The sequence below is a fragment of the Apis florea genome, unplaced genomic scaffold (assembly GCF_048593485.1).
Source record: "Apis florea isolate Af1SG1 unplaced genomic scaffold, ASM4859348v1 contig_3305_pilon, whole genome shotgun sequence".
NCBI classification, from domain to species: domain Eukaryota; kingdom Metazoa; phylum Arthropoda; class Insecta; order Hymenoptera; family Apidae; genus Apis; species Apis florea.
Genome location: NW_028256735.1, coordinates 319,244 through 345,850, shown reverse-complemented (window position 1 = coordinate 345,850; position 26,607 = coordinate 319,244). Strand labels below are relative to the sequence as shown.

General features: G+C 33.8%; 1 protein-coding gene across 4 annotated transcripts in view; it reads right to left on the bottom strand.

Annotated features, from left to right (window-relative positions):
• Nucleotides 1-26,607, bottom strand: part of LOC105736054 (kinesin-like protein KIF13A) — an 80,042-nt gene that overhangs the window by 40,220 nt on the left and 13,215 nt on the right. For 2 of the 4 annotated variants that reach the window (XR_015293141.1, XM_086911528.1), the window contains exons 2-3: nucleotides 20,327-20,414; nucleotides 7,740-7,862 (exon numbers count right to left, since the gene is read on the bottom strand). Coding sequence is in view for 1 of the 4 variants with exons in the window: in XM_086911528.1 (XP_086767654.1) it covers nucleotides 7,740-7,862; nucleotides 20,327-20,414 (211 nt within the window). In the remaining 3 variants the exon portion in view is untranslated. The remainder of the gene's footprint in view (nucleotides 1-7,739; nucleotides 7,863-20,326; nucleotides 20,415-26,607) is intronic. The other 2 variants (XR_015293140.1, XM_086911529.1) reach the window with 1 other exon arrangement.

Here is a 26,607-nt window from a genome sequence, read left to right as displayed (position 1 = left end):
ACCAGATTGATAGAACACAAAGAAAGAAAGATGGAAGAGAAGGGAGAGCTGGTTGAAAGGTGGAAATGGGGTGGACAGAGGTGTTCATTAGGAATGGAGGAGAATAACAGGTCGTTCGAGATTTTATTTTTTTTTTTTTTTTTTGTGAAATATTACTGGTAACGATTGGAAGTTTGGAGAAAATAAAGAAGAGATTATTATAGGTCTTAAAAATGTTCACTGAGTTTCGTACTTTGTCCGAGTTTTGTGACTGTTAATGGCAGAATGCAATTTGGCAAAATATAATTGAAGTCTTATAATAATAAAAATTTAAATGTTGGAATTTCTTGAAAATTTGAAACATCGAAAGATTGGAAATATATAAATTTTGACGACGACTTGAGAGAAAAGAAAGAGTTGTGTTGAAATCGAAGTGATGAAAATTAAAACATTAAAACTTTGATCATTTGAATTTCTAAGATGAAAATTTTTTTCACTTATGACAGCTATCGTAACCAAAAATTTTCAAATTCTTTCCTCTAATCTTTCCTTTCTTTATATTTCAAGTTTGTGAACTCCTTGAAACTTATCTAACTTTAATTAAAATACTTTGTATAATCTTGAAAAAGAAAAAATCTTTCTTTTTTAATTTCTCAGACTGGCCTCGTTAAAAGTTTTAATAACGAATCGTATTGATTCATAATTCCTTTTTTTTTTAATATCTATGATTATCTATTTCTAAAAAACTTGGAATATTGAAAAAAAAATTATAAACTAAAAATATTCCCTATGGCCAGAAGCATAAGAATTGTTTAACCTATTTTAAAATTAGAAACTTTAAAAAGCATTATCTTAACCAAAATATCGACGTCGAGACATATCTTGAACTTTGTCTCCATTGTCTCTGGAACATCGGTTTGCTCACGCAAACTGCACTGGTGTTGTGGGTGTTCGTGACGAAGAGGATATACATTATGTGCTTTGATAAAATTAGAATCTGTCTGAATCAGTGACGAGCAACGTGATTTATAAATAACGAGCAACTTGGTGGCTATGTTTTAAATCTTTGTAAAAAACTTTTCAAATTCTTTGATTCTTTTTTAATTAATTAATTAATAACATCACGAAATATTTATTAAAAAAATTTTCTTTTCTTGAATATTAAGAATTTTTTTTTTAAGATAAAACTGTATCATACGTCATCACCAAATTGTGAGTCATCCTTTCTTACGTGTCCACTGCAACTACCCCAGCTATACTGTAACCTTACACTATCGGATTTCCCCGAATCTATAAAATCCTCGAAATTTCATGCTGAACACCTTCTTCTAATTTCTCTAATTACTAAAAAAAAAAATATATATATATCCAACCATAACGTAACTGGATAAATGAAATCGATAAATTACATTTCGAGTTATCGATGACAATAAAAGCAAAAGAGCATCATTGTGGATTACAAGATTAAATAATAATAATACTCTAATAATAAAAAACGTGTATTCAAGAATCGTAACTGTCAATTTTCCATGATATCATCGCCATAGCTCGCCCATCCACACGTTTGAAAAGAAAAGAAAAAGAAAAATATCAGGTAAGCTCGAAAAGCTTAGAAGCAAAGACAATGAGACGATCGCACAGAGGTTGACCCCGCGCCTTCCTTTATCTCTCGGCGAAAGGAGAGAAAGAGGCGGAATAATGGTGGCCCAGTATGCAAAGAAGGGTCGAAGACAAAAGGCGAGGAAGAGGAAGCGCGAGAGTCGAAGACAGAGGGAGTGAGAGTTTTCCTCGGCACGCTAGTTTCCTAACTACCGTGAAGCTTTTTCTTCGTCTTCCTGTCACTGGTGCTCCACTTTTCGAGTTCTCGCCCCATCCGAGCCACTTGACACGCGTGTTAAGTGTACCAACCCTCTTGGCTCCCCTCCACCCGTGTGTCACGAGTACGTAGCTACTGTTACCACGCGTCTCTCCAAAAAAAAAAAAAAAATGGAGTCATCGATCCTCTCGAGGTCTTCTTTGGAAGACTCTCTAACGAGTCATTACTCGAGCTGATCATCGTGGTTCGCAATGATCAACATGGATTCATTCATTCGGGTTTGAATTCGAAATATGAGAATATTTGAAAATGAGGGTCTAATCAAATTCTTAGGTAAGTGAGCGAATTTATTTTTTAAATATTGGCAATGCCTAGAGGAGCACTACTTTCAGAATGGAAAGTATGTATATGTATATGTCGATTAATTTTTTAGAGTTAATGGAAATCAAATAGGATTAGACTAACTTTTGATATAATACGAAATTATTTTTCGAAAGATAAATATTTGAAGAAATTTAATGATCCTTCAACTGAAGCAACTCTTGAAACTCAAAGGGATTGAAATGAAAATGTTATGAAAAATAATATATCTTGAACTCTTCGTTATAATATTATCTTCATTTTTGCAATCTATCCTCTTAATTTGAGAGAAACTTTTATCCTTACGCAAGAACGAATAAATTATTTTCCACTTAATTATTTCAGAAAACAGATACAACAAATAAAATAAAATACAAATTGCAAACATTCTCGTGTTATAAATATTCCACATAACGAAACTTCAATCATTATTGAGAGAGAGAGAGAGGAAAAAAGAAAAAGAATTGATTTATCCCTCTACCAACAATATCAAGCGCGAAAAGAGCTTTGATGCAGCGTTATGAAGATAAATAGCCCGCATATTTTACTGCTCGCCAATTTTTCGCGTGTGTGACAGACAGAAACTAGAGATTAAAAAAAGAGAGAGAAAAAAGAAAAAGAGGGAGAGGAGATAAATTAATCGAAGATCCTCTTTCACAATGTTGAAATATCGACGCGTGAAAATCTTTGTCGGGGAGGGGAGAAACAAGGGGTAGAGATAGCCTTGTGAAATCTTGCTAAAATAATGCTGGTAAAGGAAATACACACGGTGGTGCACCGTGAAACGTTATTTCCGTCGAAAGGGTTCGTGACTGGCTTTTATTGACCCATGGGAATCCCCCATCCCCCGGAATCACGGTCCCGTGAAACGAATCGACTGGTCGGCTGAATAAACTTCTCCAACCCCCCCTCCGTCGATACAAGATTTCCTTCTCGTCGTTACAAGAACGAGCGCCACGTTTCCCTTGTCAATGATATCTAATGAATCGCTTTGGGCGAGATCTCTGGTCTTCTCTGAAAGTGAAAGATTTTCGTTCGTTCCATCTTTTTTGCATTTGTTATTGGCGAATTTTTAATTATCGAAATATTATTTTCTCTGTGAAAAAAAGGGTTTTGAACTTTTGAAAAAAAAAAAATTCTAAACTCCTAAAATTGGAATTCGAAAGGGGCGAAGTGTCGAAATTTGAAAAATTTTAGGAAGGAAAGTTTAGATTAATTCGAAAATTCCACGATTTTTTTTTTTTATTACTAGTTTTATTACTATTTTTATGACACTCGTATTAGAATCTCTCCTTCCTATAACACTTTTTCTTTCGTTAACAGTAATTTGATCGTTGAAATGGAATACTCACTTTCTATTTCAAAGAAACACAAGAGAGAGAGGATTCTTTTGAATCTGACAGATAAAGGAAGAGATTCGATTATGAAACGTGATAAACTCTATCGGAAGAGATAGATACATCTAGTTGATGAAATTTCAGAGAAAGAAGAAAAGAAGAAAGAGACTGTTCTAATCCAATTTTAAATAGAGAAAAAAAAGAAAAAAAAAAAAAAAACACGAAATGGATTTTATTCGAATTTTGATCTAACCGAATCAATTAATTGATTCTGTTTTAGGTAATCGCTTAATTCATATCACGATTGCAACGCATTCAGATAGATTCCAAATCGGTCAATATTGTAAATGCTGCTAGATTGCATGTTTGACAATCTCCCTTGTGATCCATTACATACGATATCACGGCACAAAGTGTTTCTGCTTCATTAAATCGGAACAGGAAGAGGGAGGAAACTCGACATCGCTAGAATTAGATTCGATAATTAAATTTAGTCAGAACAGTCACATAAGAATAATTTCTTTTTTTCCATATTTAAGATTAAGAGAATTCAACTTTTTCGAGGAAATCAACAATTTCGAAATTTCCCTTAGAATTAAAAAGTCAAAAATTCTATGATAATTTCAAAATGCTTTCACGTTTTCAAATTCAAAATCAATCCCTCCACAATTTTCTCAAAAATCCAATAACAATTCCACGCAACAAAGAAAAACGATGGGATCAAAAATCCCATCGAACAAGAAACTTCGGAGAAAATTTCGGTTAAAAATCCTTGCCTCGGAATATTTGCATTCGGAAGACGAGATCGAAGAAATCCGCTTGAACTGATCGAAAAGTGTTCGATCGTCCATTCGATATTTTTCGACGCTTCCATCCATCCCCCTCCTGCGCCACGTACGCCTTCAAGATTTATGCAAACACGATGTAATTCGACGATGCGCCCCCGACTCGAAGCAAATTTGCCATCCATAGTCGTTCGAATCAAGAATTATGCTGGTTGGGGAGGGAAAAAAGAGGGATGAATGGCTTCTCCACGAGTAGTAATTGCTTCTATTCAAGAAACCTTGCGATTGGGGATGCCTCTGATTGCAAAGAATTCGCGATGGAGGTTACACGCCAAGGGTTTCTTAAAGAGTTTTTCTTCTTTTTCAGAAGAATGAACGTGGGTGGTTAATTAAGAGTTGGATATGAAATGGGAGGAGAAAAGGACGAGTATGTTAATTAGTATACGAGGAGTACGAGTTCTTTCCTGTTGTTTTCTGTGATTATTGTTGTTTTTGTCAACAACAATCTTATTCTTTCCTTAAATTAAAAATTTATTTTTAATTTCTTCCTCTATTTTATTTTTTCGATTTTTATAATATAGAGAAGAAGATTCTTGATATAAAAATCTAACGATAATAAAATTTTTATTCCCCCTCTTGATTTTGACAATAACAATAAATCGCAGCGATAGTTCAAAAAAGTTGCCGAAAAGTCGCATAGAAATTGCGAAATTTTAAAATTAGTAACGATAGTTGGAATATCAAAGTTGGAAGATATTTCGAGCCATTCCCAAACTCTCGAAAAGCAATGAAACCCGATTTCAATATTTTCTAGCTCGCTGTAGCATTTTTGAAACCTATCTCGAATCTACTTTTAAAAGCAGAAGTATCTTCACGTGCAATAAACTTGATACGACAACATAAAAGGATATTTAAATCCTCTTTCTTTGCAGCAAGAAATATCTCTTGGAGTTGAGGTAGCAACTTTTCTACTTGTAGAACTTGTAAAACATACACGGAGTATCGAAACAACTATTTTTTCAAATATTACAAAAAACGTATCTGTAACTTTTATAATTAATAAATTCAATTAACAAGAACATTCTACACGTACTAACTCCTGATTAAAATTTGGAAAAAGGATAGAGATAGATATAATGATTAGAAATTAATCGAATTTACAAATTGTAAAAAAATTTATCCAAATTCTAAGCAACAAAACTCAGTGTTTCTTTCGCTTTGCAACAAACTCGAGCAAAACATTCATTCAATTCGACACTTCAATTTACTTTCTTCGCGGAAACGAAGAAGATCCCTGATCCGAGTTCAAAACTTAATCGTGATTTTCTGTTGCAGAACTGGAACAGGGGAGAAGTTCATGCAAATGTACTCATCAACTATGAAACTATGAACTAAATCGTGCCACGAACTAAGCGCAACAGAAATTGAAGAAATTGACGTAAACAGCATCCACGAATAATGAACGAGCCAACATATCCCTTTTCACAGGCAACAACAAAAGGAGAAGTCCGAGCAAACGTCCAGAAACACGATCCAACAATGTATACACGCATAAAATGTAATAAATGTAATATCCTCTATGCAGGATATATTGTCAAATGTTCCTCGAAATTATTAAACTTTTATTTGAATGTTTCAAATAAAAATTCAATATTATTATTTGATACAGAATCTTGTGTTTCTGCACAGATTATACTAATCAATTCAGATTATAATTCACCACTAAACTATTTGTAATAAAAAATTGTCGATTTAGAAAATATATAACCTGAATTTCGAATAAAATTTATCATACGAAAAACGACATTCTTTTGTTCTTTTTTCTCTCAAGATAAAATTTTCTAATTTACAGGGTAATTCTATAATTAAAATGTTTATTTTGAAACTTGTTTAAGTTCCTCCCTCGTAACTTTCATAAATTAAAACAGCTCCTATTAAATAAATCCTAAAAACAAAAAAAAAACCGATAAAAACGAAGTTATAAAATTTTTCAATCAACAGTTTCGAAAATTACTTCGGCCAACTCGCAGCCAACTCTACAATTTAACCATATTTCCTGCATTTTCCATGAAACGAATCCACACGAATACACACAATGCACACAAGCTTTCAAAGCGAACTCGTAGAAAGTAACAAGCTCCATCTTACTAAGGAATCGAGTTGAACGTAAGCTGCACAGTCAGAAACACAGTCCATGAAGGTAACAGAACGTTCGCCGCCATTAAACGGAATTAGGCGAAACACGAGAGACTAAAGAAAGAGGGAAAATGAGTACAGAAAAAAATCGAGCGATGAAAAGATAAAAAAAGAAACGGAAAGAAATCGTAAAGACGAGAGAAAGGGAGATTGGAAATGGAGAGAGAGAGAGAGAGAGAGAGAGAGGGAGAGAAGAACAGTTGGAAAAGAGGAAAATTAAGAGAAAGAAAGTGGAATCGTCCTTCACTACTTGCCATTTTCGTCCTCGACCCGAGAAAAGACCGCATTAGATGTCCTTTCCACCCCCTACCTTCCCACCCTCGCCCTTCTACCTTGCCTAGTGGCCTGCTTTCCGACCGCAAACCTCGTCCGTACCCCTTTTGCCAGGGAAGTAAAAGAGGTAAGAAATGTGTGTGTGTGTGTGTGTGTGTGTGAGAGAGAGAGAGAGAGAGAAATGTTGAGAAAAGAATGAAGTGAGAGAGAAAGTAACGAGGTTGGTGAATGAAAGAGAGAGGGAGAAGGAAGATATAAGTGAGTTAGTGAATAATTAACACTAGAAGCTCGGATGCGGTCATTTTGACGTTCCTGCATTTTTTAACCTTCGTTATTTTCGTGCTCCCAGTATTTGAAGTATTTGAAGGTGTATGGATTGTTGGGTAATTAAGAAATTGTTAATACGTTAATTCCACGTTAATTATATCCCATATATTCGATTAATAGAATGGAGAATATTAAGAAATTGAAGAAAACTATTGAATTGAGGGATAACAAATCTTTCGAAAAGTTTCTATGAATCACAAAATATTGAAACCCACACGTGATATGTGTTAACTGAAACTTCATTAAACTTTTAGTTTTCGACAAAATTCTTAGGAACGAGAAGAAAGATATTCTCTAAGAATTTCAAACCTTCAAGTTTCTTCGAAAACTTTCGCGAATCTAAAACATCGTTCTCGATCCATCTATGACGTGCTTAAATTCCTTTCTTAAATTCCCATTTTAGACTCAACTACAAAAAAAAAAAAAAAAGAAATCACGTAGGAGACACGACCAACGCTTCGCGATCGAGTGCAGAGGATTAAGGTCATTGGGAAAAAGAGGTATAAACGATGAAGTGTGTAAAGTTGACAAGTACGATGTTCCAGAAGAAGAGATATGTTTGTTCAGAAGTTGTTATCCCGAGTGCAATAAGTACGGGACTTGAAACAACGGATAATCCTAGAATAACATTTCTTTAATGCCTCTGGCAACAATTCAACTACTTACTTATATTTCTTTCGCGATTGAGTTTTCGTTCGGTCGTCGAGGGGTTGGTTTGAACGCTCACCAACGAGATCGGCTCTGTTCTTTTGAATCGTTTGAATGAAATAAGTTAAGTGTGTGTAGCTCCTGAAATTTTTAAGTATCGTTAAATACCTTTATTACAATTCTGAAATTTGTTTAATCAAATTTTAGAAAAATTACTGAAATTGAAATTTCACGAATAGCATGTTTCTTTTTTTCTAGTAATCGATTAATACTATTAAAATTCCAACTAATATATCAGAAACAATTGTAAAAAAGAAATATGCGTTTCTGTAATGTTATAATACTAAGTAAAATTAGGTCGAGCACAATTGAAATTACATATTTTTTTACTATTCCACAAGAGAAATTGAACAACTATGGATATTAGGGACGAGTTTAGACTTTCACGGGTTTATGACCAGAGAAAGTTGTCGCTTTTGAACCGCTCCACCAAGTTCTCCATACGTAGCAACTTGGAAATTGAATCGCTCGCTATTCGTAGCTATTGTCGCGTACGTCTGTCCGTCTTCATTATGTAATTCAATTTCCGTGCAAATTCCCTTTGCCAGCCGGAATGCTAAAGCGCAATTGGTCCTTTCCTTCTCCTCCTCCTCCTCCTCCTTCTTACGAGTCAAGAAAAAGAAATTGTTACTTTTGGGACCCGTTTTGCGGAACAATCTCATTAGATAAAAATTGTGTTTGAGGACGTTTGCTCGTTGTTTGGGGAAGAGAAAAAAATGAATACATTTACTGGAAACGAGAGAGGAATCGTACGAAGCAAATTATTCTTTTTAAAATAAAAAGGGACAATTCTAAAGCTTCGCTGAAATATTCAAAATTTCGAAATTATAGTAAATTTTAAATATTATAATATCCAAGAATCCAAATTCTCCAAGAAAGTTCACGTTTAAAACATTCCGAACATTTCGAATGGTCAAAAATATTTCGAATAATTCCAAAATATATCCTAACAATTTCGAATAAAAAATTCAACAACAACAAACTCTCCGTTTCCTTAAAATCTCAAATCTAAAATTCAGAGAGGATCGCATCCTTCTAATTGCATCCGTAGCATCGCCAAGGATTCACACCTCGTCCCTCAAAACAATTGTCGCTCAAACAGTCCTGTCACGAAATACTTCGTTAATTGTACAACGTGCTGACGCGTTAATGTTCACTGTGAGGAATCGGCAACGAATCAGGGAGAGTCGTACACGTCACCGTTTATAAATATAAATGTACACGATACCTTCCACTCCTTCCTCCCTTTACCAGCGATTATATTCCCTTCAACACGCAGCTTCTCCATATTCAGGATCCTTCCAACAACCTATCACGCCCCCGTCACTTGGCATCGATAAATATTAAAGAAGATAAACAGCCTTGCATCGATTACAACGTTAATCGACGACGAGGGATAAGTGATTTTTACGACGACGTAGATTGGAAAGATACTTTCGACGTATTCTTACACATGAAAATTTTTAGATTTTAATATTATCTATTCTAAGTAAGAAACTAATTATTGATATAGATTGTTATTGTAAAAAATCTAAAAAAAAAAAATGCAAGTTGCTATTATATACTTTTCGAATTTTATAACATATATTGAGATATTAGATGGATATAAATAAAAAAACAAATTAAAAAATTATCGTCGATACGTTATCGTTGATATATCGATCGATTTGTACTTAAAATAAACAAGTGTCAATGCTTATTTCATCAAGATATATTTTTACAGATAAAAATCGGCATTTTATTGCACGAATAATACCACGCTTACGACCCAGAAAAGCTAAAAACACATCAGAATTGTCCAATTACGTCGAAGTATCGTCTTTCCTTATCGATTTCCTTATCTATTATATCCGATGATGTTAAAACGCGACACCACCCTCGTAATCTCGCTGCAACGATGGATGGCGAGAGATGGCGAAAGGAAATTCCACCACCACCACCACCAATATCCTCCTTACAGATATTATCTATTCTATTAAAGCTTCTCGGCTTCTGCACACACGTAATGCAAAATTTCATCTCAGCAGAACGTCAAACACTATCGCTGTTACGATGAATACCCTTGGGCAACGAAACCGTGAAATCCTGTTTGAAAGTGTTTCTCTCTCTTCTTTTTTATTTTTTATTTTTTATTTTTTCTAGGATGTTGAGAAAAGTTTCGAGAAGAGCCTCCAGCTTAGAAACTTTTCCATGCCAACTTTTGTCGAGGGTAATTTTAATTCGCGTTATGACTTCGTCTCGCTATGTATCGGCTGTTCTACTAAAAAAATATTATGGTAAACATTCTTGAAGGATACAATTTTCCAACTTGTGAGTCAAGAGAAATTTTCCTTTTTTTTTTAATCCTGATTTCTTATCGTTCGATTGGAATTGATCCAGAAAAGTTTTAGTTGGGTTGATTGATTTTTCAATTATATTTATGAGCCGATAAATAAATTGATATTTTTGTATACGACCAATCAAATTATTTGTTGAATAATTTCTATGTATATCTCTTAATATCGATCAAGGATAATCGTGTCGTCCATTAATCATCAAACTTCTCTCAAATCTTGTCAAATTTGTTCGAATATTAACCATTGTTATACACTAAATTAATCGTTAAACAGATTTCCTCAAAGATCATCAATCATTAACATCATTTACGTTCTAATATTCACCCTCGATCATTTACACGATGATCTATCAATTATTAAACTTCGTTAAATTAAACTTTGAACAACATTTCCCAAATCATCATTCATTTATGCACATTTCTGACACTTATCATAAGCACGATAATTAAAAAACATCTTCTTCCATCATTCATTACAATCACGTGGAAATTATTGATATTCTTCAAACTTTAAATCGTCATCATTCACCTTCCACAATATAAAACTTCGTCAAACCTCTAAATCAACGTCAATGATCAATATTAAATCGATCGCCAAACATCCCTCGATTCCTTCGTCCAACTCTGAATCGTCACTAATCCATCGTTCACTTTCTTCATCGATTATCGATGATCGATTATCGAACATCGCTAAAACTACAGAATACAAACCACCGCCACCATAAATTCAACCAACGATAAATTGCCTTAAATCCTCTTCACGATTCTCTCGAAATCATCGGTCATCGTCAACCACGTGCGCCTCTTTAAATACACGACATAAACGCCTCCACAGAAGGTTTCTATTTACACACTTGTCGCCACCGCCAACTCGTGGAAACTGATGACACACGTTTAAAGGAAGAAGAAGCAAGAGAGGGAAATGCTTTGGCAAACGAAAGTCCTGTTTCCATGCGTTTATTACGTGGATCGATTTTCAACTCGAAACACGCGCCATCCTGGATTTTATTGTCACGATTTACGACCACCATTGGCGCGTTGGACCGCGCAATAAAAGTCCATGTTATTGGCAGGAAGCTGCCGTTACGTTATTACGTACGAGTTCATTATTTCCGTCTGGCGCTTGTACATCTCGATGAACGACAAATCGTCTTCGAGGGATTTTCGTACTTTCCATGCAAATAAGGGGGAAAAATCGCGTGGACGGAGATTCCTCGATTATTCGAATCTTGAATGCCTTCGTTCGATGAATAAATCCGTTTCGAGGATTTAAAGCGATATTGGCGATCGATACGAATTTTTTTGTCTTGCTACAATCGAATAGTGTAATCGATTTTGTACGACGATGATGTATTTCGAATATCTAATCCTGAAACAAACCTTCGTATACGACCAATCAAATTATTCGTTGAATAATTTCTATGTATATTCTATTCTTTTCTCTTAATATCGATCAAGGATAATCGTGTCGTCGATTAATCATCAAACTTCTCTCAAATTAATAAAAGATACATGTCAAGATATTTCCCAACCACCCCTCGACAAAACAAAATCTGAAAAATCTGAAAAATATATAAACCCCTCCTCGTCGTATCATCGTTTCTCGTGGATGAAACTTTCTCGCGGGATGAGAAGAGTTTCTGAAAAAAAAAAAAAAAAAAAAAAAAAAAACGTCTGATATTCGGAAACGAGGGTGCTCGTTTTGGCCAGGACGGCGCCGAGGGAGGAGAGATCCACTCGACGGATATTTTCAAGCAGCAGAGAGATGCGTTTCCAGCTCGTAATTCGCCAACCGGTTGTAAACGTGTTTATACACGTGTCTATGTGAAATGCATGATCGCACGTGTTGGTTGGCAAGTTGCATCGTGGAAAAAAAAAAAGAAAAAAGAGTTTGCATCGAGTCGAGGCTTCGAACGAGATAGGATCCGAAAAGGGGCTTTGCGAGGTGCTGTGTTCCACCGTGGAAAAATTCACGAGGACGGGCCGGTGTTTTCAACAAAGACCGATTATTTATTGCTACGACTTGTATGCATAGATAGTGCGTATGGAGAGGAGAGGTTTGACCAGTTAGTCAGCGTTGCTAGATGGTATACATGGATTGTGGGTAGACTTCGATGATGGGCTCTGTGTTCTCTCTTCGTTTTTTTGAAATTTAGCGATACTTTTTTTTTTTTGTATTATAATTGATGAAACAGGATCAGATTATAATTGGAAATTATTGTTTATTGTTGGATTATGCACGAGTTGTTAAAATTTCTTGAAATTTATTTTAATAATCATCTTAAAATTAACCTTTGGATTTTTGAAAATTTAAAAATTTCTCCCGATAAAATTTTGTTAACTTAAAACTGATGAACTGTAATTGTTTTTCGTTCCGATGATTTTGTATTCGGTATTTCGCGTTTAATATCAGAATGTAGTTGAACGAAACTTTATTTGGATATTCCGGAAAAATATATATATCTGTGAGCAGATAAAAGTAATATTGATAATATTAAAACAGTGCTATTTGTATATCTGCACACGTAACATAGTGGTGCTTTCGAGGCAACCAAAAGTTGTCAAAAATATTTTCGAAATTCAGATTGTAACTTGAAAATGAATATATATTCTACTTGTCATACTAAAAACCTAAATATTACGAAATATATATTTGATTTATATTTTCCTATCTCGAATGAGTAAAAAAACTGCAAAAACAAAGGTGCAAAATTATTATTTAATTAAAATATTTCAAAGTATAAATCGAATTTAACCAAATTTAATAATAAACTTGATAACACCTCGAAAAATCATAAAGCAATTTGCTCCAAAATTGATAGAAATGTAAAAATACGAAAGATAATTAAATACGAATTACACCAATAATACAAAATTATTCTAAAAAAAAAAAAAGATACTGCGATTCAAAATTTTATTATTTAACATGTCCTACGAATTTTAATTATTGCATCCAACAATATCGATCCAAATTAATTACAAAATACCCACAATTGCGCAAATATATCCCAAGTTTGGCAATGTTCTACAAACGAAAAGGGAAACAATCGTGCGCGGGAACGCACGTGCACGGAAATGAGTCACGAATGCACGAATTTGTGGCAGTCGAGGAAGATTTTTATCGCGCGCTAAGTTGGTTAAGATCCATTGCATAACGTTCTCAAAGAATTATCGATGCGGTTCGAAACGTTCGAGAAATGGAAAAAAGGAAAGGGAAATTTCAATCGAAACTCCAGTTTCAGTTTTCCATGTCATCTTTCGTCGTGTAACTATTGCGAAAAACCGACTTTGTTCTGAAAGTGAGAACAAAGTCTTAAAGCCTTAAAGGTGACATCGTTTTTTCCTTAGAGAAAGGGGAGAAGGATCGAGGTGGATAGAAATTGGTGGAAAATCACCGGCTATTAAGTCTTTAATTGATAAGAACATGAGATGAGAAACAAGAGCTGATTGAAAGATTCGTTCAACAGGGAACATATTGTGCAAATTATTATGATTTAATTTATGTAATTCTTGTTTATCGAACAATGATAAGTTGAAGTAATTACTTTTAAATAAATGGAACGAAATGGAGTGTCGATAATTATTCGAAAGTTTTTTCTAATTAAAAAGACAAATTATTTCATCGAATTCCCCATTTTTTGCAGTTCCATTTATAAATTTGGTTTGGAAAAACATTCAATTTTAATTTTAAATTCCCGTTTATTCTTTTTTCAAGAAAAATTTTAACTAGAATTCCGCAAACAAGCAAAAATTGTCGATCCGTTTGGGGAAATAAGTTAAATAGAAGTGTAGTCACTGCTTCGAGTTAATTTGATATCCAAGCATCTTCAATTAAACACATTATTTATATACCGGTTAATTACAGGATACTATCCAACTTTTTATTTTTTCAAATTGAGATTCTACGTGGGATCGATTACCAGCTCGTTTAAGCAAAATATTTAAATTATACATTTCGATAAATAAATAAAATAATAATTAACGACTTGATATCGCATCAACGATAAAAGGAAAAAGAAAAAGTAAATATCGTTTTTGCAAAAAAAATTTCAAAAATCCACGAATAATAAAACGCTCGAGCGAAAAAAGAAAAGAACAAAAAAAAAATTTCATTTTTACTCTCCTATAAAAACTCCGCTTTAATATTACTTTATTTAAAACGTCGAAAACAGAATATACGCGAAATGTTCTCTTGATTTCAACTATATTTTACCACAAACACACAAGTGTATATATATATATATATAGATTTATGCACGATTACGACCCTGTACGTCGCCGCGAGGCCTCGTGAAAATGGGATACGAGGAAGAGAAAAATTTCTGAGCGACTGTTTTATGACAAGGAAAACAAGGAAATTGTCCGTGACACAGATGGATTCATGCTTCAAGTTGGTGAACGAGTTTTAGAGATCAATCGATTACGAGAGAAACATTTCAATCTCTGACCGTTCTCCAGCTTCCCACCAATCTGCTCGATCGCTAACAAAACGGTAAATTGCATCTTGACGGACAGTTTTCGATATCCGACCTAATTTCTCTCTTCTCACCTCTCGTGCCACGCACACCCATAAAATATTCTAAACCATTGCTATTTCACAAAATCGTTCGCTAAATCTTAGCTCCTTTTATCCCGTCTTTAATTCGTTATTATTATATCAGATCCTCGACTAACTTCTTTGGACTATTTACCCTGCAATATTCATTTAACAATCTCTTTACTTTAATCATCCATCTTCTAATGTCCAAACCCCAAATTTTTTGCACACCGTTTGTTAAAAAATTCTAAAGCGTGATCTCGAGAGATTAAAAATACATAAAACTAAAAACGATGAATGATTAACACACATGAAAAAAAAACCCCGATATCGAAAGCATCCTCGCGGAGCTTTGACACGCTGACCCACTTCAGAAAATTTTATCCTCTGCTCGATTATCCTCGACACGTGCCAGATCCGAAACGTCGACGGAGATAGGTCGAACGTTTCATAATTTATGAATGTATGTACAACGGTTTGGCGGCCTCGTTATCACCTCGTTTTGATCGCGTTTTAAAACGATAGCAGAAATATATATATGCACGGAGTGCGAACGAATAAGCGAAACTTACTCTTAGAGAGAATTATTTCTCCCTCCCTCTCGAAACTTCACGTGCACACTTTACCTCCACACGCAATTGCAGAGACGATATATATTCGTATAAACACACGTTTAAATCCTTCTTTATCGAAGTGGAAACGTTGGAACAGTATTGAACTTGACTAACCGGTGGCTCGTTACGATGCAAGGTCTGATGCTAATGAAGCTAATGCTTACGTCGACTATGATAATTAATGCTACCTGTTTTTCCGCTCGGCGGCTAATCGTATCTAAAGTCACCGCGCCAATACACGCTGCCCTGCACGCCCACTCGCGGCTTATTCTTTTAATAATCGCCAGTGTAAGATAATTAACCGCGGGTAATCGTGCACGATGAGCGAATTTTGTAATTACGAAGTAAATTTCGATCGTTCGTTTCCTACGTTTAGAAAATTTTCCACACGGAATCGATTATTGAAATGTGAGATGGCATTATACAAGTTGTAGAAATAAATTGTAACTTCTATATCGCTACGAAATAAATTTATACGAGCTAGGAATTGTGATTATCATTATTCTTAATAATGCGATTAAAAGAAAAGGAGATTGCGAGAAGTCAGGTAAAATTGAAAATAATCTTGTGTTTGCAGATATATATTTTTATCCACTCCTAGCCACAAACGTCGAATCTTTATTCCCTCGCGATCCCACGATCGTGTTATCCACGATTTCACGGACATGTTCCGCATCGAAAGTTTACTACTTAAACTTTTGCAAACCTCGATTCGTTCCACTTCGGTGATTCTTCAAAATCGGATCTGACGGCGGACCCATGAATCTTAATGCAACTATATATATATATATACCAAAAAGGATTTACATGGATGCAGACAAACTCTCGGCGTATCGACGTTAACGTTTATACGAATATTCGTTTATCTTCCTTCACCTTGAAACGCTTCGATTTGAATAACCGCGAGATTATTTCCCTCTCCTCTTTCTATTGTATGAATTTTTATAAAAAGTAGAAATCGAATTAACAATTAATATACTTTGATCGCAGGATTGGAGATAGTTTTGATTGATCTCTGAATATTGAGATTTATTTTTATACGCTTGGAATATTCATCGATGTCTCGTTTGTATTGATAAATACACCTCGATAATGTCCTTGTTCGCGCTGTTCCTTAGGAAGGTTTATAACCGAATAGCAGTAGTGCACTTTAATGTGACGTGATTAACGATTGCCATTGAACTCATCGATTGCATCTACGTTATTTCACGAAATTTCACTGTTGAAAGGAAATGCAATATATAATTGATCGTGTGTGATACTCTTTAATAAGGTAGTCCATTGAATCAGATCAAAGTGTACCTTTAAAAGGAACTTACAAAGAACGTAAAGGGGAAAATATTACAAATAAAGGGTAATTTAAAAAGAGTGGAGCTGAATAAAAATTGAATTAAAAGAATTCTATATCCATATTGAATGCGTTAAATAACCTTGTACCGATGTGGCACAATAACACAATGCTTTATATACTATAAATAAATTCTAAATCAAAGTAATATCAAACGCCTACGTGTTCCTTCCTCTCGACATACGTATAACTGCATTAATTCTTCTCGTCATTTTATTATTTCGTAAAATCTACTTTAATATTTCGATGCTTTGTTTTACATTTTTATTTATTTATTTTTTTTTTTCCCCATCCATTTTCTCTTCGTCCCTTTAATTTTCCCGTGTCGTTATAAAATTATTCCTCGAATGAAACTACTCTAACCCCTTAACCTTTCTCTTTATCACATGAAACTATTTCTAACCTTTCCCCCTCGCCATCTCTTTTACGATGAAAGTCACGAAAAATTATTTTATCGCATTTTAAAATCAATTTTAACCCCCTCCCCCCCCCTCAATATTTTAATTCCTTAAAATCACACAATTGTTCTAATCTTTATTACCAATATTTTCTATCATCGTTTTAGATTACTTTTTCCATACATGAAATTATTTTAAATCATTATCAATTCAATCTTCCAAAATATTTCTCTACGATAACGTGAAATCCTTTTAAACATTTTAACATTTCAAAATTCACCTCTTCCGTTCTCGAAAAAATTTTTTCCACAGCCCAAAACTCCCTCAATTTTTCATCAACCCTGTTTCAAAATTCAATCCACGGTCCATCTACCAAGTTTTCACATCCCCGAATTATTATCGTGGTGGCGGTTATTCGTTGAATAATTTCCACGTGAGCCGATACCACGTTGCATCCATAGCCATGAATGGCCTTTTACCAGGATCCTTCAATTATGCAATAAGCGTCGAGTTGGAGAGAATCGAGACAAAGCGAAATCAACTTCCTCTCCCGTGTGATCTATAACGTTTATCCCCTTTCTCAACGTCTCGACCGACTGCTGTTTATCGATCCTCTCCAACTCTGAACAGAGAATCTCCTTTTTATCGAAGTTCTTTTTTTTAAAAAAGAAAACTGTTTGCGTCCGAAACATATTGATATTTAATGAAGTATTAAAAAATTAAATTCGACGAAGAAATTTTAATCTCAAGTCAAAGGATCAAATATCATTCACCAACGATTTGTGGAAAAAATTTTTCAACCCTCGAGCCACGAATGGTTATTAACGAGACATCCGAGAATCTGAATTGACGAAATTTCGATTTCAATTAGATAATTCGAGAATCGTGTTCAAATTCTCATTAGTGTACGAGTACACTTGTATCCGTTCACGTCGAGTTATTCACTCTACTATTATTCACGAGTTTTGATAAAGTGATAGACGGAGATCCAATAAAAATGTTGAAAAACATGTACGATCTCTCGATATATCGGGTTAAATCTACCGTAGAAAGAACTGTGTAAGATTGAAATTACTTTAATTTCTCTACCAAGTTATTGATGCCAATTAAAAAGTAATCGAGAGAAGTGGAAAAATAGCAAAAATTTACAAGAAAGAAATGAAGATTCTTATTAAATATTCGAGGATATCTTGTGCATAAATTCGATCTTATTCGAAGGAAGAGGAGAAAAGGAAGCAGTGTACAGTAATTAAATTCTACAAACCTAATCTATTTCCAAACAACAGAAAACAAAACCACTTAAATCAATCATCGAACCGAATATGTCCCCTCAACCAGCCCAGATTCCTCCAGTTTCCAATAATAACACGATCCAATCAAAGATCGGCACAACTCTCGATTGACAATCCTCCTCGAATCGCGCGAGAAGAAAGAAGACGGAAGAGGAGAAATTCTACGCTGATGTTACGTAGATAAAAAAAAAGGAGATTAAAAAAAGAAAAAGAGGGGAGGGAAAAGCCAATAAACCGCGTATGGCGAGCGCCAAGCGCAGCTCGAGTGAAGGAAAGAAAGGAAAGAAGAAGAAAGAGGAATCGATAAGCGAATGAGAAGAGCGACGCAGTCGAATATTGATGGAAGAGGAAAAAGAAAGACAGGGAGAAGGCGGACAAACAAAAAGGTGTTTAAAAAAAATAGAAAAGGATACACGTTCTTGTGTTTAGCGCTCGTGCGCTCATTGTTCCTTTTTCTCCGATAGATCGGCCTCTTCTCAAAGGGAAAGGAATCTTTTCACACGTAAACGACACGCCTCGAGGCGTGTAATCAAAAAAACTCTTGCGACGACTCGTCTTCTAAAAAGGGAAAAGATTTAAGAGAATTGGAAATTGGCTATCCTCGCCTCCATTTTGTCTCGTCGTTAGTTCCCGTTTTCAACATTTTTTACTTCGCTTTAATAACGTGTCTTTCTCGTTGTTTCTTTTTCGTTTAATCGATCGATCGTTAATTATTCATCATTCTTTTGCACGCGTTATTATTAAAGGGTTAAATGAAAGGCCAGAATCGATCTTCGATCGACGATAAACGCAATTCGTTTTGGAATTCTTTTATGAATTTCCTGCTCGATGTTTGCGTACCGTGGATATTATCTATCTACATTGATAAGACTGTGTGATCTGACAAATGGCGGCGATACGATAATTCCTTTTTATCGAAGCGATAATATCGTCTATACATTCTAATATACATGCAAGCATTTTCACTCTTCTAATTTAAATCGGGTATAAAATTGAACGAAACATGTATCTATGATGTTTGTAAGAAGGATAAAAGCTTCTTTAATCGTTCGAACGAGTAATTTTATTTATTTCATCATGGATTGTTTTTTAAATGATTTCAAGGTATATAAAATTGTGGCTACGTTTATAATATTTATAATCTTCATAGGAAAAAAAAGAAACAAAAGTTTCTTTATATTCAAATTATCTTATGTTGATTGGAAATAAAAGGAGCATCCATCATCTTTTCTTACGACAATCGTATTTTTTTTCTAAATTGCAGATATCGAAAAAAGTTGTTCAATTTCAGTGCATTCACTCGAGATTTCCTTTGCACGAATGTTAAAAAAATATTTTTACCTCGAACAACAAACAATCCCAATCTATAATGTATACAGATAAAACAACGCCTTATCAATGTTTAAACAAAACGTGAAAAGAGTATCTAATAAAAGTTTACATTAACAATTTCGATCTAAAAACATTGCACGATAATTGACTGATACAACGGATTATCAGTCTCTGATAAATTTTAAACCTGACGATTCTCATCATTTGTTACAAACTCAAAATAACTCAATAATCTCAGTGATTTTTCTCTGATGAAAATACCTGATCCAATACTCTTTCCATCCACTTTTCATTATACAATAATTGTACCATGCTGCAAATCAATCCCAAAATCTTGGATTGGAATAGTAAAAATAATATTAAATCCTCGATTAAGTTTAAGGAAAAACTGTAAGAGAAACTGAAAATTTAAAGAGATAAGAAGCGTGGATCCCCCTCGGCCACGCTAAAAGATAAAAACTTGGGAATGTATCTCATTCGACTTTCATGAGACACCTACTATCTTATCGTCTCGAGCCTTGAAACTTAACCGAACGACGAGGATCCAATGGATCGCGAAACTTTGACTAGGGAGATTAAAAAAAGGGAGGGGAGGGAAAAAAGAGAATGAATCTTCTTCGTCGAGGGGAATTGGAAGGAGAAAAATTTCAAGAAAAAGAAAAAAAAAAAAAATTCCAAAGTTCACTCACCGTTCGATCTTGTCCATCGTGGTGGGATGCTGCAGGATGGTTTGCTGTCCGGACATTTCGACCACGCATTGTGTACCGAGTTCCAGCTCTGGAGAAAAAAAAAAAGAAACGGGGCAGTGTTAATTGAAGTGCGCAAAAAATACGGGGGAACGATTTAAATTTTAAAACAACAACGCGCGCGAAAAAAAAAGATTTAGGAAGGTTTGTTTGATAAAGGTAAACTTTCTTTGGTAAACGAATTTAAATTATCGTGTTATTTAAATTACAATTTCAACGTAGAAACGAATTTATTAGATTAAAAGTTTGTGTATTACGTGTACCGTCATTGTTTATACACCGCTTATTTACCGAATGATAATGATGTAATTTAATCGAAATTAAATTCATCGAATTTTATTCCTTTCCTAGCAATAGATGATAAAATTAATTTTCAAAAAACTATTCTAAATATCGTGATTTCTATTTGAAGTCGAATGCAAAATTTTATATATTTTGAAATTAGTTGAACACTCAAGTTAGTTGCATCCAAGTTTTGATATCTTTCGTATCGCAATATTGCAATAAAAATATTTGACGATAAACAGTAATGGATTTATTTATATTACATATCGCGTTGATACGATGAATATTACACACAAATAATACAGATTATGAGGCATAAATATGCTTGAAAAACACGTTTATACGCGAAATTTGGATTAACTTCTAATTAAATTTTCGTTTAAATCGAGCATGTTATACAACGAAATGGTTCGAAAATTATCCGCTATAATCGAATAAAATGGAAATTCATTATCGAGCTTCCTCTTTTCATCAACAACTTCTCGTTCGAACAATAGATATTATTTTCTCTGAATCCGATCTAAAACATTTCCTCCGATTATATCACGATAATACAATATTTAACCATCCCGCCAGAATATCCCATTAAAGAAATAATATTATGGCTCGCGCTATGAATCGAATTGAACAAGATATAATTTCGCGGTTAGTAATCAAATTGCGGATGTTTATGCATTTAATAGAAAATTTGATATTTAACACTAAAAGATCGTATTCGATATTAATAATAATTTTTTGATTTGATTCTTTCTTTCCTATTAATATACTCTCACGCGTTTCTTCTCAATTTATTCTCTTTTTAACACGACGAATGTTAATATCGAATCTTGCACCAACCTTTTCTGACGTTATTTGATGCACATACGTGTACACGTATGCTCGAGAGGATTTATATAATTATAAGCCTGGCAAGGCTTGACATTATTCAAAGTGCAAGTTGTGATTGACTATGAAACTTAACGATGTCATTTTATGGGATTTCATTATACACATCTTCCGTAATCTGGAAGAATAATTTATCCGTCACTTCGATTAATTTTAAGCGAGCACACTTTAAGTCACTGTATAGTGACGGTATAATTTATCATCCAGCCAACGAAAGGATTACATAGATGATTAAATGAATCGATTGTTAGGAGGAATATTGATTAAAAAGAATTAAGAAAGAATCGATAAAAATATTAAAAAAAAAAAGAAATGAAATTGATTTTATCATCGACCAACACCTTCTTCAATTCTTCTTCTTCTTCCCTTTTTCTATTCGATATCATAACGATATCTTAACGACATCATCAATGTGTCGTTAATATTAAAAAAACGATTCAAATCTTTCAACGAAAATCCCAATCCCCCTCGTCTCTGAAACTGACTAACCAAAGAAACGCGTTAAAGTATACATTCAACAAAGAGGAGAATAAGAAAACAAGGGAAGCCATATACCTCGTAATATATTCCTTCGAGCACGTAATGCTCGTTACATCCACGTAATCGTATCACGCGACAACGGTTCGCGAGTAAACATTCGCGCTTGAGTTATTCAAACAAAACCCGTTCTGATCGATCTCGAAATGTCAAAGTTTCCTCCTCCCCTCTCCCTGTTCATCGAAATTCGCGATAAAATGTTTTCTTTCTCTTCTTCTCTCAGAGAAAAAAAAAATCGATCGATGGAATCCAAACGATTTTTATGCCTCGCTTTTTTCCAGATTTAAAAATGCAAATAATTTAAATTGAATGAAGGGATGAATGAAGATGATCGAAGTTTGGAAGAATCGTGATCTGATGAAGTTTAAGGAAGTTTATGGTTAGAGAATTATGGGGGAGACTCGGTAAAATCGTTCGATGGGATTTTATGATTTTGATAATTTGAGAATGCGGAAATTTGTGGAAAGTTTTCTACAAATTCTCTTTGATAGAAAACTTTGGGGATGAAGTATATGGAAGTTTATTTAATGCGACGGATTAAAATTTTAAGTAAGGTGAAGTAATATTTATTTTTAAGAGGAGTTAAACAAATTTATGAGCAACGTTTCGAAAACGAAGTTCGAATCGAGGTTTTTAATATCGTTAATATTTGAAAATCTTATATACAAGTTAAACATTGGAAATTTTATTAAACGAACGCAGTTATTCAATTTTATAGAAACAAGTTTATGCCAAGGTACTCTCGAGGGATGGTGTGTTTGAACCACTTTTATATATATTTTCCGAAGACGATAATCCACGATCAATCTTCTTTCTACGAAGGTATTATAATTTCACTTTCGTCGCTATCAAAGTTTTCCCCGCAAAAACCAAAGTTCTCCGATCCATTATCACTTTCGATAAGTTATCTATAAATTATATCGCGCGATATAATTTATTTCAATGAATTTTCTTCCTAACGCTCGACCAATTTTTCATTATAAATATCAAAAACGTGATCAATATCATTGATAAAAAAATTTAATAAAGAAAAAACGATGTATCAAATGTACAATCCGAATTATAATATTTCTATTAATAGAAAAACGAGGATGATTGGTAAAACCTGCGATTGTAACATCACGGATTCACAAGAAAATTCGTGTGCTGTTCGAATTCAAAGAACGAATCAATAAGAAAAAAAAAACCGATAATTAAAGATAAAAATACTATGATCCTAAGATGATATTCGATACGATTCGGGACAAACGAAGGGACAAAAGGAAGGAGAGATGTGAAAGGCGGGAGAGGAACGATACGAAGGGGAAGCCATGCATGGGACAACGTCTTATGACAGCCACGAGTCATAACGCTCGTAACATTCAACTCCCCGCGCATACGTAATACCGCGTGTAAATCCATACTAAGCGATCGACCGATCTTCTCCTCCGTCTTAGTCTTTATTCAAACGCCTATATATATATGTATATATGTATATATATCCAACTTACACGCATATCGATCGATGCGCCACAACGTGTGGCGTTACGTGTTCATTCATGACTCGATACTTCCACCACGCCTCCACCCAGACATTCCTCCCTTCACCGAGAATCGAAATCTTTGAAAAACGCGAACTATCGTGGAACAATACATGCATAATTAATCTACGTATTTTAAACTCGAGGAAAAGATGTTGTGAAAAATAAAATATAAAAAAACGCAAATATATATCTCAATTTTGTAAGGCTTATTGCTGTGACGAGGAAAATACGTTGTGACGAAAAATAAAATATAAAAAAACGCGAATATATATCTCAATTTTGTAAGGCTTATTGCTGTGACGAGGAAAAGACGTTGTGACGAAAAATAAAACATAAAAAAACGCGGATATATATATGCATGCAATCGAATTCATTGATTATGAATTTTGTAATGCTTATTGCTGTGACGAGGAAAAGACGTTGTGACGAAAAATAAAATATAAAAAAACGCGGATATTATATATCTCAATTTTGTAAGGCTTATTGCTGTGACGAGGAAAATACGTTGTGACGAAAAATAAAATATAAAAAAACGCGAATATATATCTCAATTTTGTAAGGCTTATTGCTGTGACGAGGAAAAGACGTTGTGACGAAAAATAAAATATAAAAAAACGCGAATATATATCTCAATTTTGTAAGACTTATTGCTGTGACGAGAAAAAGATGTTATAACGAAAAATAAAATATAAAAAAACGCAGATACTATATATCTCAATTTTGTAATGCTTATTGCTGTGACGAGGAAAATACGTTGTGACGAAAAATAAAATATAAAAAAACGCGAATATATATTTCAATTTTGTAAGGCTTATTGCTGTGACGAGGAAAAGATGTTGTGACGAAAAATAAAATATAAAAAAACGCGAATATATATCTCAATTTTGTAAGGCTTATTGCTGTGACGAGGAAAATACGTTGTGACGAAAAATAAAATATAAAAAAACGCGGATACTATATATCTCAATTTTGTAAGGCTTATTGCTGTGACGAGGAAAATACGTTGTGACGAAAAAATAAAATATAAAAAAACGCGGATATATACATATATACGTATGCATGCAATCAAACTGTATATATCCCGTATCGATCGTTCTTTAATCCAATCCCTGATCCTCATGCATTTTAACGACGCGGATAAGAAGTTGAGCGGCGATTAGAATAGTCGATCGTCGGTTCTTTCGAGTGGATGGTCACGCGGGATCGACACGTTCCTCCTCCGTGACAAAGGCAATTAGAGAAGTTCTAAGACGACGATCGGTATGCGTGGACACGCTCGATAAATCATTGCGCGACATCGCGCGCGTCAACCCTGGCTGGCGTCAATCGACACATACGGATGGAAATGTCAATGGACGTGGTGGGCGTTACGAGCGGAATTGCGTGGACTTTCGATCTTGCTGATTCTTGTAACGATTGTGTAACGCGTAAGGTGTGTTGCGGGTACAGCGTTCGAAAGAAGTACATAGAGCTATTAAGAAAAAAAGTATATCGAGTTGTTCAATTCGTGACATACTTTTGTTTATATTAATTTAAAAAGTTAAGTCACTCCTCAGTTTTGTAAATTTTTTCTGCATTATTATGTATAACAGATGTGTGGAAAATTATGTGCCAACTGTATATATGCTTTTTCTGCAGATACTGTATGCGTTATTTATAGGTGTCGAGATAAATAGTTTTCGTTTTATGATGCAATCGTGGAAAATTTAAATGAGATTCTTGTACGGCCGGCTAATCATAATGCAAATTATACATAGAAAATATGTATTTGGTGTAAGATACGTGTAATAAACGTATTGAGAAATTTATATTTCTTAATTTTATATGAATATTTAAATTTTAGGAAAAATGCAACAAATAAATAGATCCTTTTGAAAGGAGCTGCGAATTCGAAGATTTTTTTTTTTTTTTTTTTGTAATTCTTGAGGCTTGACAATTTTCAAGAATTCAGAATTATGATATGAAATTTTCCTAGCACGAGGGGGGAAATATTTCCCATAAGAATCATCATAAGTGAAACAATCACGCGTTGAACAATGTTGAAATTAACATAAGAAAATCTGATGAGAATAGGAAGAAAAATCTCATGAATAGAATTAAGATGAAATAGAATACAATTGAGATGATGAATGCATCAAGTTTCGTTGCATAAAATTACGAGTACGTAGTAATTATAAATTATATTATTTATTCTTGCGCGAGATATGGAGAAAGAGAGAGAGAGAGAGAAAAAGAGTGATGAAAATTTTATCAATTATCAAATTATATATTTTTTTCATGCTTCGAATGTTTAATTAGATAAAAATGAGTCGCAGGAAATTTTCCATGAATATCATCACTCTTATTTTGAGAATTTAAAAAGTTATACATTATATCATTCTGTTTTATATAACAGATATATTTAGAATTATACTTGATTCGATTTCATTTTATTTCTTTATTTATAAATTTCGAAATCTCTTTTTGAATTATAAACTAATAAGATTTAATCTAAAAAACGTGATTAAACTTTTTGCACAACAAAAATATATTTATAATATATTTTTGTGTATCTTCGTTTTATGCAATCTTCATAATAATCTCTCATTTTCAACAAATCAATTGAAAACTTTTTAGCAAGAAATGCAAATTATTTCGAATCTATCTCCATTATTGTTTTGTGCAAATTTCTTCTTCAACTATGAGAAATTGAAATAAAAACTTATCATCGATTACTGTTTATTACGAAAAAAATACTTCTTTTTAATTCTTTTTCTTAATTTCCTTAAAATTGGTAAAAAAATATATCATTTTCTACAAATATCATCAAATATAACTGAAACCAACGATAATTCAAAATTTCGAACAAAAAACTTTTGATCATTTCCCCTTCCACGCACAAAATTTACGAATACTAAAAAAAGAAAAAGGGGAATAAAAATTGCCCATATATATTCCTCTTCCCTCCCATTTTACACTCCGTTAACGTTCCAGTTTATCAAGATTATTTATATT